The sequence below is a fragment of the Schistocerca cancellata genome, chromosome 8, assembly GCF_023864275.1.
Source record: "Schistocerca cancellata isolate TAMUIC-IGC-003103 chromosome 8, iqSchCanc2.1, whole genome shotgun sequence".
Lineage (NCBI taxonomy): Eukaryota > Metazoa > Arthropoda > Insecta > Orthoptera > Acrididae > Schistocerca > Schistocerca cancellata.
Window position 1 is genome coordinate 317,920,589 of NC_064633.1, and position 20,195 is coordinate 317,940,783.

Consider the following 20,195-nt stretch of genomic DNA (forward strand, 5'->3'; position numbering starts at 1 on the left):
CAGCTATTGTTGAGGAATGATGGTGGACATATTGAGCACTTCCTGTAAAGAACATCATCTCTGCTTTGTCTTACGTTGTTATGCTATTTATTGCTATTCTGATCAGATGAAGCGCCATCTGTCGGACATTTTTTGAACTTTTGTATTTTTTTGGTTCTAATAAAACCCCATGTTATTCCAAGCATGTGTGTCAATTTGTACCTCACTATCTACATTATTCCGTGTTTTATTCAGTTTTCAAATTTATACTGACTTTTTGATCACCCAGTATGTAGATTAGTGCTTGTAAGGTGCGAAATTATAGCTACCTCACACGTTTAGTATACAAGCGCTCTAGAAAAAAAATTTGTGATGAGCTCTTTCTAATGTTCCGAGCATCCCTGGGAACATGCAGACTTACCTGATTGTCGGCGGTCGTGTACTGCAGCTCGATGGAGATAGCGGTGGACAGTCGCAGGCAAATGGTGCTAGCGTTGAAGTGGTGGATGTTGAAGTCGTTGCCGGGCACCTCCACAGCTTCCTCGTTTCTTACTTGCAGCTGAGGAGTCCATGGGAGCCAAGACGCGTCCACTAAGAAATAAAAAGCACCAAAAAAACTTCCGTAATGTTCCTTGGGTATCATTCATCCTAGAGCTAGAAGTAACACAATGCAGCGTAATACATGCACTACAGAGACGTAATTTAGCTACAGATTTAACTGTGACAAACTGCCTCTTTCTCTCTCACAGAAATAGTGCTTATCAGGTAGGAATAGGTTTATGGGAGAACGGTGGCTCATTTTTCAACATGAGCTACAATGGAACCACAGATTTGTGATCTGGCGAGAAAGTTGCCCTCCAAGAAGTAACGTGATATTTGCTCGTGGCTTCCGAAAATGGTCCATGTTATTCCGTTTGTGACCCCATAGAACTCACGCATCCAATTTAAGGTCCGTTTATTTTATTTCTCGTTTGATCTGCCAGATACATTTTACAAAGAACAGGTAAGATTAATATAAATCAAAGTAAACGTTTGGAACTTACAATGTGGAAACAATTTATATCAGTTATTACATTACAATTATGTCAGGGAAACTACATTATTACATTAAATGGAACAAAAATCACATACCAGAATGAGATTTTCACTCTGCAGCGGAGTGTGCGCTGATATGAAACTTCCTGGCAGATTAAAACTGTGTGACCGATCGAGACTCGAACTCGGGACCTATGCCTTTCGCGGGCAAGTGCTCTACCATCCTTTTTTTTTTAAATTTCACTTTTTTAGTTTTCGTTCGTTGCATCTGATCGGGGCGGACGTCGCAAGACACCGTTTTAAGTTCGTTGTTGATCTATTAACTCAGTTTTTTTATTACAGAGGGCAGCTATCTCTCTGACCGAACACGCTGAGCTACCCGTGCCGGCAAACCATCTGAGCTACCGAAGCACGACTCACGCCCGGTCCCACAGCTTTACTTCTGCCAGTATCTCGTCTCCTACCTTCCAAACTTTACAGAAGCTCGCAGGAGAGCTTCTGTAAAGTTTGGAAGGTAGGAGACGAGATACTGGCAGAAGTAAAGCTGTGGGACCGGGCGTGAGTCGTGCTTCGGCAGCTCAGATGGTAGAGCACTTGCCCGCGAAAGGCAAAGGTCCCGTGTTTGAGTCTCGGTTGGGCATACAGTTTTAATCTGCCAGGAAGTTTCAAAAATCACATAAATTGAAGACAATTAATTACACAGTAACATTAAGATTATGGAGCCATTTCCTGGCATTGTCCGTTGACTTCTGGAGCGACATCAGAGAGCCGTCTCTGAAACCATGAATGTTACAAACCAGAAGATGGTCCATTGTTTGCACCTCGCCACAGTCACAATACGAATCGTCTGTATAGCCCCATTTGGTTGTTTGCTGTCTGCATCGTCCAACTCCCGTGCGAAACCTGTTTAGAGCCGACCAGTGTTCCCCGTTGAGATTGAAGCCTTCAACCCTTTTGGTTGGGTCGTGGATTAGGTGATTGTTTTCCACGACGCCTCTTCTCAGACCCTGCCATGCATTCTTCCATTCAGTATAGAGACCCTCTGTGCCCAATGCTCTGCTCCAGACGATAGGTTTCCTGGACTCGAGTCTCGTGGGTCCTCCCATGTCGGCATGCATGGGTAGCCTTGGGTTTGCTTCAGTTTTTTCTACTATGTCCTGGGTTGCTTTCTCTGTACGTATGGAAGCAGGAGTGATGTTTGCCAGCACCGGAAGCCACTCAACGGGGGCAATTAAAATTAAATTATGGTCCGTGAACAACGGAAAATAAACTCGATGGATAGTTTTCAGTACACTTCCGTTTTCATTGGGAGGGAAAATTCGCCTGTGTCTAGAAAGTTTCTCAGACAATTGAAAATACATGGTGATTTTGGTAAATGTGGACAAACTACAGGAAATGATTCCTGAGAGAATAAGGAATAAAACAGTCATCTAGACATATGGAAAGAAATGCGTTCCAATGGGAGATACATTCACTTGAAGGTGGACATGAAAGATTTTTGACATTGTAGGTTTCAGTGATGGAAAGTTACGACAAGAACAAACCAGGCAAGTGGGAATGTTCTGTTTGTACTTGTGTTTTAGGTTCATACTCGAGACAGCAGTAATGTCCATAACAAAGGCACTCTCAGCATCGGTGCCAGGCGGCAACTGCTTCACTGCTGTTGCCGACTCTGGTGTGGACGTGTATCATGTAGTGCAGCGCTGAGAGACGACGGCCCAGTAAGCCAGCAAGGAATAAGCCGACATGGTCCTTACACACGAACAGGCAAATGGCAATGGGCGACTGTATCGGGATAAGTATCCCGACGACAGAAACCGCCCCACAAACTACTTGCGACAGCGTTTCGTAGTTAGTGTGAGACAGGCCAATTCACGGGAAGGGATAACCATGATAGGCCTGCCCGGCTGGTATGTTCTCGGGTCTTAGAGGAACAGGGGTGTGCATTGTAGAATATGACACCAATATCAACACACGTAGAGGGAGACCAAGAGGTGAATACACTAAGCAGATTCAGAAGGATGTAGGCTGCAGTACGTACTGGGAGATGAAGCAGTTTGCACAGGATAGAGTAGCATTGAGAGCTGCATCAAACCAGTCTCAGGACTGAAGACCACAACAAAAACAATCAGCACACGATAGCTGGCCCACCAGCATGGGGTAAGCCGCACAACCATGTGGAACATTGTCCACCCCAACTTCCACTTTCCGTATCACTTTCAACATATACACAACTTATTACCTACACACTTGACTCCGCGGCGACAATTTTGTCGCTGATTTGCGTAACAGCCCATTACGGTGCTACGAATTCCGTCACGAACGCTATTCACAGATGTTACCTATACAAGGAGTGTTATCGTCAATCTCCACAACACTGTGGGCCACGAAGCATCCTCATAGTATGGTGTAAGGACAGCGAACCATCAGTACCGGTTCAGCTCAACGTATTCGCGGTGATGATTGGCGACGGCCTTGTGGGTCCAGTCATCCACAACCCCTCATAGGCGAGGTACACTGTAGTGACACAAGTTACGGGATACCTCCTAAGATCATGTCAGACATCCTTTTGCCCGGCGTAATGCAGCAGCTCGATGTGGTACCGACTCAAGTCGTGGGTAGCCTCTGCAGAAACATTAAGCCGTACTGCCTCTATAGACGTCCATAATTGTGAAAGTGTTGACGGTGGAGGATTTTTTGCGCGAACTGACCTCTCGATAATGTTCCATAAATGTTCGATGGTATATCGTGCGAGTTGGGTGAACAAATCATTCGCTCGAAGTTTCCTGAATGTTTTTCAAACCAATCGCGAACAATTGAGGTCCGATGACATAGCACGTTGTCGCCCATAAAAGTTCCGTACTTGAATGGCTACAAGTGGAAGTCGCCATACATAATCATTCCCAGTCACTGGTCGGTTCAGTTGGATCGAGGACCCAGTCTATTCCAGCTGAACATACTCCACACCATTATGGAGACACCACAGTGCCTTGTTGACAACTTGGATTCATGGTTTCGTGGGGTCTGCGCCACACTTGAACCATCAACTCTTACCAACTGGAATTGTGACTCATCTGACCAGGCCACGGTTTTATGGTTGTCTAGGGTCCAACCAGTATGGACAGGGACCGGCACTCCTGGCGATGTCGTGATGTCAGCTGAGACACTCGGGTCGGTATGCCGCCATAGCCCATTAAGGCCAAATTTCGCTGCAAAATGGTTCAAATGGCTCTGAGCACTATGGGACTTAACATCTGTGGTCATCAGTCCCCTAGAACTTAGAACTACTTAAACCTAACTAACCTAAGGACATCACACACGTCCATGCCCGAGGCAGGATTCGAACCTGCGACCGGAGCAGTCGCGCGGTTCCGGACTGAGCGCCTGAACCGCTAGACCACCGCGGCCGGCAATTTCGCTGCACTTTGGTTCAAATGGCTCTGAGCACTATGGGACTTGACTTCTGAGGTCATCAGTCCCCTAGAACTTAGAACTACTTAAAACTAACTAAGGACATCACACACATCCATGCCCGAGGCAGGATTCGAACCTGCGACCGTAGCGGTCGCGCGGTTCCAGACTGTAGCGCTTAGAACCGCTCTGACACCCCGGCCGGCTTCGCTGCACTTTCCTAACTGATACGCTCGTCATACGACCCACATTGATTTCTTCTGTTATTTCACTCAGTGTACCTTGTCTGTTAGCACTGACAAATCTACGCAAACGGCACTGCTCCCAGTCATTAAGTGGAGGCCGTCGGACACTGGGTTGTCAGCGGTGAGAGGTATTCTCCACACACTCTTGACACTGTGGATCTAATTTCCTAATGGTTCCCTAAATATGTCCCACACATCTAGCTCCTACTACATTCCGCGTTAAAAGTCTGTTAATTCCCTCCTTGCGGCCGTAGTCACGTCGAACATCTTTACACATGAATCACCTGAGTATAGATGACAGCTCCACTATCGCACTGCCCTTATAAATCTTGACCACGGGATACTACCGCCGTCGAGACATGTGCATATCGCTATCCCATGACTTTTGTCACCTCATTGTACATCTGCACTTCCTGCGGGTGGTCACCCAGTGTTCCTGGCTAAAAGACGTGCCGTTGGTGGTAAGAAGGATAGTTCTTCTACTACACGATGGTGCTCGAGCACACTTCTGCGTTTCCGTGTAGAGGAATATCGATAACATCTATCGCAGCTGATGGATCGGATGTGTTGGTACAGTCGTATGGCCACTTCGCACACCTTGTCTAACAGTAGCCAATCACAGCATATCGTGCTCTACGCTTTGCTGTACAGAGGCACAATACATTTCCATTCATATGTCCATATAACCATTTTGACTCCTTATCTTTTCAGACATCGTTACTTGATGTAAAAATCACAATTGCGAAATCTGTATATGAATATAAACTCTGAGACAAAAATTAAAAAAAAAAAAACTTCACGCCCCGAAAGAATTATCTGAATGGGACGGGAGTCGGTGTATGACATGTACATATACAGACAAGCAAACCACTATTATTTCAGAAAATTTGTATGATTTATTCAAGAGAAATAGCTTCACAAATTGAGCAAGTAAATATCGCGTTGGTCCACCTCTGGCCCTTGTGAAAGCAGTTAAGCGGCTTGGCATTGATAGACAGACTCGTTGGATGTCCTACTGAGGTATATCATGCCATATTCTGTCCAGCTGGTACACATATCGTCAAATTCCGAGCAGGTTGGGAGACCCGGTCCATAATGTTCAAAATTTTCTCAAGTGGGAAGGGATCCGGCGACCTTGCTGGCCAAGGTAGGTTTTGTCAAGCACAAGACAAACAGTAGAAACTCTCCCGTGTGCAGGCTGGCATTATCTTGATGAAAGGTAAGACCAGGATGGCTTGTCACGTAGGGCAAAAAAACAGACTGTAGAATAACGTCGACGTACCGCTGTGCTGTAAGGGTGCCACGATTTCCAACCGAAATGATGCTGCTATGAAAGGAAATGACACTCACACCATCAGTCCTGGCTGCCCGGACGGCTGGTGGGCGGTAGTCAGGTTGGTATCCCACCGCTGTCTGCAAAGTCTCCAGAGAGTCTTCGCTGGTCTTTCTGGCTCAGTTCGATGCAGGACTCATCACTGAAGACAATTCCACTCCTGTCAACGAGATTCCAGGCCAAAGACTTGTCTGGAGACGCCCCTGATAGCGGTGGGATGTCAACCGCCAAACGACCCGACAACTAGCAGTGCTGGCCTGGGGTGTCATTTCTTTTCAAAGCAGGACCACTTTAGTTGACGTCCGCAGCATCTTTTATCACAGCGGTACATCGACTACGCCTTGTTTTGTTGCCATTCATGACAAGACGTCCTGAGTTTACATTGCAGCAAAACGATGCCCGACTGCACAGGACGAGAGGTTCTACTGCTTGTCTTCGTGCCTGCCAACCTTACCTTCGCACCAAAGTCGCCAGATCTCTCCCCAACTGAGAGCGTTTGGAGGCCGACCTCTCCAGGCATCTCCGATTTTGGCGATCTACTTCTCCAGTTGGACATAATTTGGCTTGATATCACTCAGGAGAACATCAAAGCACATAACTGCTTGAATATGGACCAAAGGTCGGCCAACGCATTATTGATTTTCTCAGTTCGTAAAACCCTGTTTTTGAATAAATCATCCTGTTTTTCTGAAATAGTAAGCATTTGCTTGTATGTACATGTACATACCGTATACCGACTTGCGTCCGATTCCTTCATGGTGCGTTGATTTTTTTTTCGCAACCTGCTGCACTGTGGGTAACTCTTTCTTTCTATTGAATTCTCGAATACATCGAGAATGGTATCACTTTCGGGATCATTATCCTTGTGGTCCTCTCGCGAAGTAGAGGAAGACGTAGTTTTACAGTACACAGGATATAACAAAACAGTACGACCAACATTCTGGACACACATAGAAGAGGAAAATGGTCCAGAAAGCGTAGAACTCTTTCCCTACAACTTTTCGCAATACATTCATCATGGGAGAGACACAGGAACAGAACATACCAGCGTATCACAAGAATCTGTTTCTTACATGAAATGTTCAAAACGCTCTCACGGTTGGATATGGTTAAGTTTTAACCCTTAGGTTCACCGCCAGTGCTTCCTGCCCTATTTCACCTGAGACAACGTTGACAGGAGACCGACGGCATTGCTTGGGTTCACATGAAACTCATTTTATTGCTTACACATAGCATTTGAAAGTTCTTAGGTATCGGATCCTGCTACAAGATTCAGAGATTGTTTGAGCTACTATCGCAGAAGACTGACACCACGCGCAGTTCTCCAGAGTAAGCCACTGCATATGGGATTCATTGCGAAAGCTATTTCTTCCACGCATCAATGCTAATCTAGGCTGTTTTAAACCTTTCCACGCAAGAAAGAGTTTCGTGCGGTATACTGATACGAATATCAAGAGCTCAGATGGAAAGCCAGTACTAAACAAAGGAGGGAAAGCAGAAAGGTGGAAGAGGTATGTAGAGGGTCTATACAATGGATATGAACTTGAGGGCAATATCATAGGAATGGAAGAAGACGTAGATGAAGATGAGATGGGATATATGATACTATGAGATGAACTTGACACAGTACTGAAAGACCTACGTCGAAACAAGGCGCCTGGAGTAGACGACATTCCGTCAGAACTACTCATAGCCTTGGGAGAGCCAGCCCTGACAAAACTCATTCTTCTGGTAAACAAGATGTATGAAACAGGCGAAATTCCTCAGACTTCAAGAAGAATATAATAATTCTAATTACAAAGAAATCAGGTGCTTAAGTGTGAAAATTGTCGATCTATCAGTTTAATAACCCTTGGCTGAGAAATACTAACACGAATTCCTTACAGAGGAATGGAGAAAATGGTAGAAACTGACCTCCGGGAAGACCGGTTTGGACCTCGGAGAAATGAAGGAACAAGCGAGGTGATGCTGATCCTACGACTTGTCTTAGAAGATCGGTTAGGCAAAGGCAAACATGCGCTTATAGTATTTGTAGACTTCGAGAAAGCTTTTGAAAATGTTGACTGGAATACTCTGTCTGAAATTCTGAAATGGAAGCAGTGGCTGAGAAGGGAGTGACACAGGGTTGTAGCCCATCTCCGTGGTCATTCAATCTGTTAAGGAGACCAGAGAAAAATAGTGAGTAGGAATTAAATTTCAGGGAGAAGAAATAAAAACTTTGAGGTTTGTCGATGACGTTGTAATTCTGTCAGAGATAGCAAAAGACATGGAATATCTGCTGAACGGAATGGAACGTGTCTTGAAAGGAGGGTATAAGATGAACATCAACTGAAGCAAAACAAGAACAATGGAGTGCAGTCGAATTAAATCAAGGGTTGCCGATACAAATAGTGTAGGAAAGGAGACACTTTAAGTAGTAGATAAGTTTTAATATCTGTGCAGCGAAATAACTAATGATGGCCATAGAAGAGAGGATATAAATTGTAGACTGAGATTGGCAAGAAAAGCGTTTCTTAAGAAGATAAATTTATTTTGAATATGGATAAGAAGAGAATAGAAGCCTTTGAAAGGTGGTGCTACAGAGGAATGTTGAAGACTAAATGCGTACATCACGTAACTAATGAATAGCTACTGAATAGAATTGGGGAGACAGGGAATTTGTAACACAATTTGACCAAAAGAAGGGATCGGTTGATGGGACTGATTCTGAGACTCAAGGGATCACCAATTTAGTACTGGAGGGAAGTGTGGGGGATAAGAAACGTAGAGGGAGACCAAGAGATGGATACAATAAGCAGATTCAGAAGGATTAGATTGCATTAGTTATCCGGAGATCCTGTATGTTTGGTCTTAACTTTATGCCACTATTCACCCTAAATTATCGAATAGCTTTGTGTGTCTTTGTTTTTCCAAAGTTCTCTGTTTATGTTCCCTGAGCTTCCAAGAGGTACGGAGCTTAATTCTGTTATCTCTACTTTCGCACAGATTTATTTCTACAGAATATTACAGATTAGCTAGGTCTTCCAAATGCGTCTAGCTCTTCTTTTCAGGTTTTAAAGAGTGAACCCAATAAAGAAAATTTTCCGCTGATTTTTACGTGTCAGAAAAAAAATGTTCGTTCGTTTTACTTCGATGCATTACAACGTTGGAAATTAAATGTAAAAGTATTTCAAAGTGAATTTACCTATCCGAGACTTGAAAAGTCATTTTGTGAGAGACACTTGCTTATTTATCCATTATAAAAATGAGATTTATCAGAGATATTAACACCTCAGTCATTTACACCTCTTCTTGAGGAACGCGAAATATGTGTAATTTTACAGTTTACAAGTGACAAAGGAGACAACGAGTTTTCCGCAACATATGACATGGAAAGGGCGGTATGTAGCTGTTTGACCACGGTCACGTAAAATCAGCACTAGGAGTGGAAGGCTTAGATTTCCGAGAAGGGTCTTGGAAAAGTAGAATGCAGTTTTAAAGGAAATCGCATACGAGACGCCAGTGCGACCAATTCTAGAATATTGTTCCAGTGTTTGGAGTGATTATCTGATGGGCAAGACAGAAGACATCTAAAGAATTCAGAGACGCTCTGCTGCGATCGTAAAAACTCGGTATGCGGTCTGCTGCTACAGGCCTCGAAGGTCCAAAGTATGTCGACCGGCCGCCATGTCATCCTTTGCCTTGCACTATCATGCGGACATGGTATGGAGCTGCATGTGGCCGGCACACCGCTCTCCCAACTTTTTCCCGCCTTTCCTGACTTGGAGCCGTTACTCATTCCAGTAGCTCCTGAACTGGCATAACGAGGTCGTATCACGAATCGAGTCCAAGTCTTCCGCACAGCTGTCATCTGTGCCGAACATTCAGTTATGGAGGCAGCACAATTCGGTGCAGCCCGTACCGAAGTGTAAAGAAATGCTCTGGAAACTACAATGGGAATCGTCAAAGAGAGGTGGTGTTATTCTCGCGAAACTACACTATGTGATCAAAAGTATCCGTACATATGGCTGAAAATGACTTACAAGTTCATGGCGACCTCCATCGGTAATGCTGGAATTGGGCATGGTGTTGGCCCACCTTTAGCCTTGATAAAAGCTTCCACTCTCGCAGGCACACGTTCAATCAAGTGCTGAAAAGTTTCTTGGGGAATGGCAGCCCATTCTTCACGGAGTGCTGTACTGAGGAGAGGTATCGATGTCGGTCGGTGAGGCCTGGCACTAAGTCGTCGTTCCAAAACATCACAAAGGTGTTCTATAGGATTCAGGTCAGGACTCTGTGCAAGTCCGTCCATTACAGGGATGTTATTGTCTTGTAACCACTCCGCCACAGGCCATGCGTTATGAACAGGTACTCGATAGCGTTGAAAGACGCAATCGCCATCCCCGAATTACTCTTCAAGAGTGGAAAGCAAGAAGGTGCTTAAACCATCAATGTAGGCCTGTGCTGTGATAGTGCCACGCAAAACAGGGGGTGCAAGCTCCCTCCATGAAAAACTTGACCACACCATAATACCACAGCCTGAGAATTTTACTGTTGGCACTACACACGCTTGCAGATGACGTTCACCGGGCATTCGTCATACCCACACCCTGTCATCGGATCGCCAGATTGTGAACCGTGATTCGTCACTCCACACAACGTTTTTCTACTGTGCAACCGTCCAATGTTTACGCTCCTTACACCAAGCGAGCCGTGTTGTGTGGTTTATGAGCAGCCGCTCGACCATGAAATCCCAGTTTTCTCACCTCGCGCCTGACTGTCATAGTACTTGCAGTGGATCCTGAGGCAGTTTGGAATTCCTGTGTGATGGCCTGGATAGATGTCTTCCTATTACGCATTCCGACCCTCTTCAACTGGCGGCAGTCTCTGTCAGTCAACCGACGAGGTCGGCCTGCAATCTTTTGTGCTCTACGTGTCCTTTCACGTTCCATTTCACTATCACATCAGAAACAGTGGAGCTGTGGATGTTTAGTAGTGTGTAAATCTCGCGTACAGACGTATGGCGCAAGTGACACCCTATCACCTGACCACGTTCGAAGTCCGTGAGTTCCGTGGAGCGCCCCATTCTGCTGCCTTACGATGCCTAACGACTACTGTGATCCCTGATACGGAGCACCTGGCAGTAGCTGGCAGCACAATGCACCTAATATGAAGAACCTGTGTTTTTGGGTGTGTCCGGATACTTTTGATCACATAGTGTATGTTGAGTAAATTTAGAGATCTTCAGAGAAGATTCAACGACCATTTTTACGCTGCCATCATCACGGATCCCGCGGAGGGCGCACGAGAATCGGATAGAGTTTAGGGCGCCTGCAGAGCCATGTAGATAGTCATTTTTCTGGCTCATTACACGAATCGAATGAGAAATAAAATCTCTACGCACTGTCCAAAGGTTTGCGAAGTAGATACTTAGATGTACAGGTAGAAGGGACAGTATTAAGCTGTGCAGTCAAGCTTATCTCCTTCCAAGCCACCGGACCTTGCTGTACTAATTGATTAACCTGTAAGCTCAAACTACTGATTGCGAATGCTATCTACTGATTAGGAATGCTATCATGTTGTTTATAAAACGATATCAGCGATACATACATGATGAAAAACAAATCGCGTATATTGAGTTCAGGTGCACAGACGGAATTTTTGTAGTGACGCAGTAATAAGAGCTATCTCTTTGGCACACTGGACTGTTAGAGCCTTGGAAAGGAATTGGATCAGTTGTTACATCTAAACCTAAGATGGAGAAAGTGCTCGCGCTGGTCACTGATTGGCCAACAGAAATGGAGGCTGAATCGTTAGTCTGCTAATTGGTTTGATACAGCCAGTCACGAATTCCTCTCCTGTGCCAACCTCTTCACCTCAGAGTACCACTGGCAATCCACGTCCTCAGTTATTTGCTGGATGTATGTCTCCTCCCTTTGCAGCACCCTCTAGCACCATGGAAGTTATTCACTAATGCCTTAACGCACGTCCCGTCATCCTGTCCCCCTCTTCTTGTCAGTGTTTGCCACGTGTTCCTTTCTTTGCTGATTCTGCAGATTATCTCCTCAATTCTTCATCCAATTTCCAACATCATTTTGTAGCACCATATTTCAAACACTCCGATTTTCTTCCGTTCTGGTTTTGCCACAGTCCATCATTCTCTTCCGTACAACGCTTTGTTGTAGATGTAGACACTCAGAAATTTATTCCTCAAATTTAGGTCAATGTTTGATATCAGAAGACTTATATTGGACAAGAGTGCCTTTTTTGACAGTGCTAGTCTGCTTTTTACATCCTCCTACCTCCGTCTGTCATGGGTTGTCTTGCTTCCAAGGTAACAGAATTCCTTCACTTCGTGTACTTGGTGATCCCCAATCCTTCTGTTAAGTTTCTCGCTGTTATATTTTCTGCTACTTCTAATTACTTTCGATTCTCTTCGCCTTACTCTCATTCCATTTGGTGTACTCATTAAACTGTTCATTCTATTCAACCGATCATGTAATTCTACTTCACCGTCATAGAGGATAGCAATGTTATCAACGAATCTTATCATTACTATCCTTTCATCCTGAATTTTAATTCCTCTCTTAATCTTTCTTTTATTTCCGTCATTACTTCTTCAATATATACAGTGAACAGTAGTAGCGAAAGACTGCATCCCTGTCATACACTCTTTTTGATCCGAACAGTTGGTTCTTGGTCTTCCAAACTAATGTTCCCTCCTGCTTCTTTTGCATATTATATGTTACCCGTTTAGCCCTAAAGCTCACTCTAATTTTTCTCAAAATTTCGACAATCTTCACTGACCGAAACATTAATCACTCTATGAATCCTTTGACCTAATGCTTCCAAACTGACGATCCAGCATTTCCAAGGCTTTTGGATATATTAATTAAAATTCCGTACTTACGTGAGGCTATTACCGGCATATTTAGACAGAAAAAAATCATTTCTACAGATGAAGAACGGTGTGAGTGCAAGACAACTGTTAGGTCTGTCTTACGTTACGGATCTTTTCAGATGGAGATCGCACCAGAGCTTGCGCAGAGGATTTGTACGTGAAACGTATAGCCAACTTTCTGACGGTGAGATAGTCTGTCTTTGGTACCGATGGTTACAATTAAAGTGCAGCTATTCACTAAGGTAGTGTGTGGGGCCTAATTATCGTGTTGTAGAGAAACTTTGTAGATATACTAAAGCGTTAATGCAGAACCGATTAAGGCTGGAAATAAATTTGGACATCGAGTACAAATCTCTCGCTGTGAATACAAGAAAGACAGAGACAAATCTTCCCGTTTGCAATGAATTAGGAACGGGACGTTGGAAGAAATGGTCAAAGAAGAGAGAAAGGCTTAATGCTGATTTTATTATTAACCTCTGCTTACACAATTTGTTCAATATGAGCTCCAGAGACATCGACGAGATGCTGTACAGCGCCAGATTTGCACCTGGTGGACAAAATCGGAACTAACTTTTTTTCTTTTTTCAATTTAAATCGGTTCCAAATTAACGCATTAGCGTATCTACAAAGTATCGCTGCCAAACTTTAATTGTAGCCCACACTAGAAGTCCGTGAGTTGCTGCACTCTTAACTTTAACAACCCTGTGTGAGGGATATGGGACATCATACTGACAAATAGCACAGACAGTTGGCCATAGTGCAGTGACTGCAGAACAAATGGTGACGAGATAAATTCAGGACAACAGCGTGCCAAGTAGAGTAGGTACAGATGTTTTCAGAAGGACCACACCACAAAAAGATCGTAGGATTGTTCGAATGGCCCCGAGGAATAGACAAGAGCTGAAAGCCGGAGAGAATTAACCACAAAATGACGGGAACATATTACTGGAAACAAGGTTGGGATCTCGATTTACCATGTGACGTTTACCACTGACACCATACCCCAGATAAGATGCTGTTAAGCCAAAGACAACTGGAACGTTGAGTGACATCTGTCTGTGATGATCACGTCGACGCTAACGGTCCTGCAAACGACAATGTGAAAGAATGTAGGAAGCAGCGATTATCGAGTACGTGGCATAGTATTGTGGGGAGGTACTGGATATGGCTACAACACTGATTTAGTAATTGCTGATGGAAGACTGAATGCCACATGTGGCAACCCTGTTTTGTTTTGATATCCTTCATTACCAGGACACCAAATGTCATAATCCACCAGGATACTGTAAGACGCCACCGCACCGCAAATGCCTTTAGGAATGTCGCCTGTTCTGTCCTCTATTTTGTCGCCCATAGAGAATGTCAGGGATGATATGGGAAGATGTCTGCTGTCCTAGAAACCTCCGGCCGTCAATCATCTTGAAATGACGCGGTATATGTATCAGGCATGGCGAGAAATTCTTCAGGATGACATTCAGAGGGCGTTTGCTCCCAAGCCACAACGAATAAAAGAGAGTATTGTAGCTATCGGGGGACGTCGTTAATCAGATCCGAATTAAATGAACATTAACACCCGTTACGTGATGAACATCTGCACAAAGTTCGAAATTTTGGACTGGTGTTTCACGCTGTAAAATTTCCACTTCCGTAAATGTATAAATGAATAACTCCATGTAATCTTGCCTATGAGACACGTAATAAACAGAGCTATTCGTTTTTCGTTTAAGTAGTATCCAAAACCTATAATACACAAGAAGAGCCACGATGCAAAACATCCGAAGAAAGTATACCGTGTAGGTCGTTATCAGGAAAAACAATACTAGCACACTACGGGTCGCAGAGTGGTATATTGGATCCCTTAATTGGGCAGATAGGTTAGAAAATTTAGAATCGGAAATGGACAGGCTAAAGTTAGATATGGTGGGAATCAGTGAAGATCGGTGGGAGGGGGAACGGGATTTCTTGTTACGTGAGTATAGGATTATAAATAAAAAACAAATAGGGATAATACAGGAATAGGTCTAATACTGAATAAGAGGAATGTAGGTAAGCTACTATCAACAGCATATTGAATGCGTTGTCGTAGTCAAGATAGACACGAAGCCAACAGTCACCACAGTAGTACAAATTTATATACCAAATAGTCCGTGGATGATGAGGAGGCTGGAGAAATATATGATGAGATAAAGAAATTATTCAGATAGTTAAGGGAGAGGAAAAGTTAATTGTGAGGCAGGAATCGAATTCGGTACCAGGAAAAGGAAGAGAAAGAAAAATAATAGATGGATATAGGCTTGGAGAAAGGAATGAAAGACGAAGCCACCTGGTAGAATCTTGCACAGAGCATAATTTAATCAGGGATAACGGTTGCTTTAAGATACTTGTTGAAAAGGTTGAATACGTGGAAGACACTTGAAGACACTGGAGGTTTCAGATTGATCATGAAATGGCAGTACAGAGGTTTCAAAATACATTTTAAACTTTAGACATTTCCCGGGGCGGATGTGGACTCTGCCCACAATTTATTGTTTAAAAACTACAGATTAAAAATGAAGAGATTACAAAAAGGTAGGACATTGAGGTAGTGGGACATGGATGAGGTGAAAGAACTAGAGGCTGTTGAGAGTTTCAGAGAGCGCATTCGGCAATGACTGACTGAAACTGGGAAAAGTGGAAGACGGCCCAGAAGAAGGTCGCTGCAACCGTGACTGAAACGTTGGTTTTTTTCCAGCAGCAGTAGGTTTATACGTTATGACGCGGTATCATATCCAGAAAACTTTTATGTCGACTAATGGTTTCCTTTGAGGGTTAAGTTGGGAAATTATACTTTAAAACATGTGGATGAATTTTGATATTTGGGCAGTAGAGTAACTGATGACGGCCGAAGTAGAGAGGATGTATAATGTAGACTGGAAACGGCAAGAAAAGCGTCTGTGAAGAAGATAAATTTATTGACATCAAATACAGATGTGAGTGTTAGAAACTATTTCCTGAAGGTATTTGTCTGGAGTGCAGCCCCGTTTGTAACTGAAACATGAGCGATGAACACTTCAGGCAAGAAAAGAACAGAAGCTGTTGAAATGTAATGCTACCCATGAACGCTGAACGTGAGTATATGATGTAACTAATAAGGGCGTACTGAACAGAACTAGGGAGAAAAGAAGTTTGTGGCACAACCTGACTGAAAGAAGGTATCGACTGAAAGGACACATTCTGAGGCATCATGAGATCACCAATTTAGTACTCGAGGGAAGTGTGGGAGGAGGCGGTGAGTAAAAATTAGAGAGTAAGACAACATTAAGCAAGGATGTAGATTGCAGTTGTTGTTCTGATAAAAAGGGCTTGCACAAGATAGAGTAACATGGAGAGGTACATCAAACCAGTCTTCAGAATGACGAGCACAACAACAAACAGACTGGACAATGAGCAATGACCCCATGCCTAAGAAGGTCTGGACCTGTATAAGCGAAACAGAAGGTAGTAAGAATACACGACAGACCTGTTACTAGTACCATCCCAGGATACACCGTCGAGTATAAGGATAAATTCAGAAATACGGTAGATAACTACCAAAGATTTATACTGCGAGTAGAATCTGCAAGACGAAAAGGGCCTCTGTTGAAAGGTCTTTCTGAGAAACTCACGATATAGTAGCAGAATGTAAATACCGACGGAACAAGTAGCCCTAAAAGGCGGAAAAATATTTTGTGGTACTGTGGAGTTTATACAAGTACTGCATAATCTACATGCTTGGTGAATAAATATTTGGACATATCTCGAGTCGAGTGGTTCTAAGAACATTCTGGAGCGAACGATTCGTTCGCCCAAATCGCCCGATATGATTCCCGTCGATTATTGATGGGACTTAACCGAGAGGTCAATTCGTGCACAAAATCCTGCACCTACAACATTTTCGCAATTCTGTACTGCTATAGAGGCAGTATGGCCGAATATTACTGCAGGGGACTTCCAACGACTTGTTAAGTCCATGCCACGGAGTTAGCGCACTAGGCCGAACAAAAAGAGGGCCGACACAATATAAGGATGTTTCCCATGACCGTTGTGGCTTCAGTGCAGTTTAAGCTACTGTGCTTCATTATGATAGGGCTCGATTTCTTAGTGGGTAAGTACTAGACTGCAAATCGGGTGGTCTCCTGTTTGATTCCCTGTCCTAGGACTTCTTCTGTCACTCATCGGTTTTTCAGTTCTGGAAATGATTTGTTTGTGTGGAAAATGCTAATCTGCACCGAGATTTGGTGTCCACTTTAAACTGTAATTAATCTACACTATTGACTTTTCGAAGGTCGAAAAAAAAGACAACGATTCGTTATCTCAAATAGGACCATGGCTACTAAGGCACTGTAACGTTCACAAGAACCTACGAGTTGAAGACACCTTTACTTTACTTAATTTTGTAAGGTGTGCTGCTGTTACAGCTGATAAGCTCTAATTAAATTTACGTGTAGTTAATATATCCGATGAAAGTATGACAGCTACAGTGAGATCCGAAGTACAATAGGGCAAATGACTGTTCAACAGGCATAGTAACAAAAGTGCAAGCTACGTTAAAAGACCTAGGAAAAGTTAAAGGAAAAATAGGAAATTCTATACAGAGCGTTGGATCTAATCGGGCCTGCGTGTACAGTTACAGTAACAAGACGAAACAGATGCAGATTTAATGGAAGAAGTAGGGATCAGAAAAATCATTTTAGTTGCAGAAACTCACCACAGGACACGATCACAAGCGCGACCAGGAATAAAGTCTTGCTCGCCATCACCGCAATGATTACGCTGCGCTCTCCGTAACTGACGCTTTCAACTGAGATATGCGAGATCTTGGTCACCTGACCTCCAGCATCTCTCGATAGCCCACGCACAACAGTACAAAGTACCTCCGATAGCGGCAAGCATATCGTGCCCGAGATCAAGTTCGTTCAGTCATGTGACTAGTTAAGGTCATCAATAAAGGAACTTTAAGCGATGTGGTATTTGATCTCTGGGATGTAGGCACAATCAACAAGAGGCGGTTCAGAAAGGCTGTGTTTGTTCTACATTTACGTAGACATTCCGTAAGCCACCGAAAGGTGCGTGGCGGAGGGTACCCTGTACTACTACTTGTCATTTCCCCTCCTGTTCAATTGGCAAATAGAGCGAGGGAAAAACGACTGTCTGTACGCCTACGAATGAGCTCTAATTTCTCTTATCTTATCTTCATGGTCCTTAAGCGCGATGTATATTGGCGGCAGCAGTATCGTTCGGCAGTCAACTTCAAATGTCGGTTCTCTAAATTTTCTCAATAGTGTTTTCCGAAAAGAACGCCATCTTCCCTCCACAGATTCCTATTTGAGTTCCAGAAGTCTCTTCGTAACATTTTTCAGTTCTGTTCGAACATAACGGTAACAAATCTAGCAGTCCTCCTCTGAATTGCTTCGATATCTTCCTTCAATCCGACCAGATACGGATTCAAACACGCGAGCGGTACTCAAAAATATGTCACGCCAGCGTTCTATATGTGATCTCCTTTCTTTCCTAAAATTCTCCCAACAAACCGAAGTTGACCATTTGCTTTTCCTATCACAGTTTCCACATACTCGTTCCACCTCACATTGCTTTGCAACGTTACGCCCAGATATTTATACGACTTGCCTGTGTCAAGCAGGACACTAACAATACTGCATCCTAACATTACAGGTTTGTTCTTCCTACTCATCCGCATTAACTTACGTTTTTTCACATTTAGGGCTAGCCGCCAATCATCACACCAACCGGAAATTTTGTCAAAGTCGTCTTGTATCTCCCTACTGTTACTCAACTTCGACCCTTACCGTGCACGACGGTATGACCAGCAAACAACCACAGACTGCTGCCCACGCTGTCCACCAAATCATTTATGTGTATAAAGAACAGCAGCGGTCCTATCTCACTTCATTGAGGCACTCCTGACGATACCCTTCTCTGATGAACACCCAACATCGTGGACAACATACTGGTTTCTATTATTTAAGAAGTCTTCGAGCCACTCACATATCTGTGAACTTATTCTATACAGGGTGGTCCATTAATAGTGACGTGGCCAAATATCTCATGAAATAAGCATCAAACGAAAAAACTACAAAGAACGAAACTCGTCTAGCTTGAAGGGGGAAACTAGATGGGGCTATGGTTGGCCCGCTAGATGGCGCTGCCATAGGTCAAACGGATATCAACTGCGTTTTTTAAAATAGGAACCCCCATTTTTATTACCTATTCGTGCAGTACGTAAAGAAATATGAATGTTTTAGTTGGACCACTTTTTTCGCATTGTGACAGATGGCGCTGTAAGTCACAAACATGTAAGTACGTGGTATCACGTAACATTCCGCCAGTGCGTACGGTTTTTGCTTCGTGATACAATACCCGTGTTAAAATAGACCGTTTACCAATTGCGGAAAAGGTCGATATCGCGTTGATGTCTGGCTATTTTGATCATAAATCCCAACGGGCGTGTGCTGTGTATGCTACTCGGTATCCTGGACGAAATCATCCAGTTGTCCGGACCGTTCACCGGATAGTTACGTTATTTAAGGAAACAGGAAGTGTTCAGCCACATGTGAAACGTCAACCACGACCTGCAATAAATGATGATGCCCAAGTAGGTGTTTTAGCTGCTGTCGCGGCTTATCCGCACATCAGTAGCAGACAAATTGGGCGAGAATCGGGAATCTCAAAAACGTCGGTGTTGAGAATGCTACATCAACATCGATTGCACCCGTACCATATTTCTGTGCACCAGGAATTGTATGGCGACGACTTTGAACGTCGTGTACAGTTCTGCCACTGGGCACAAGAGAAATTACGGGACGATGACAGATTTTTTGCACGCCTTCTGTTTAGCGACGAAGCATCATTCACCAACAGCGGTAACGTAAGCCGGCATAATATGCACTACTGGGCAACGGAAAATCCACGATGGCTGTGACAAGTGGAACATCAGCGACCTTGGCGGGTTAATGTTTGGTGCGGCATTATGGGAAGACGGATAATTGGCCACCATTTTATCAATGGCAATCTTAATGGTGCAATGTATGCTGATTTCCTGCGTAATGTTGTACCGATGTTACTACAAGGTGTTTCACTGCATGACACAATGGCGATGTACTTCCAACATGATGAATGTCCGGCACATAGCTCGCGTGCGGTTGATGCGGTATTGAACAGCACATTTCACGACAGGTGGATTGGTCGTCGAAGCCCGCACTTTCACAGGATCTGACTTCTCCGGATTTCTTTCTGTGGGGAAGTTGAAGGATATTTGGTATCGTGATCCACTGAC

The 20,195-nt window shown here is 43.9% G+C and overlaps 1 protein-coding gene across 1 annotated transcript in view; it reads right to left on the reverse strand.

The window, feature by feature from the left end:
- LOC126094890 (uncharacterized) overlaps positions 1–17,691 on the reverse strand; it is a 34,518-nt gene extending 16,827 nt beyond the window's left edge. Inside the window, exons 1-2 of the mRNA XM_049909527.1 lie at positions 17,610–17,691; positions 401–570 (exon numbers count right to left, since the gene is read on the reverse strand). Of these exons, the coding sequence (XP_049765484.1) occupies positions 401–570; positions 17,610–17,658 (219 nt within the window). The 5' untranslated portion in view covers positions 17,659–17,691. The remainder of the gene's footprint in view (positions 1–400; positions 571–17,609) is intronic.
- Between the last annotated feature and the right edge of the window lie 2,504 nt (positions 17,692–20,195).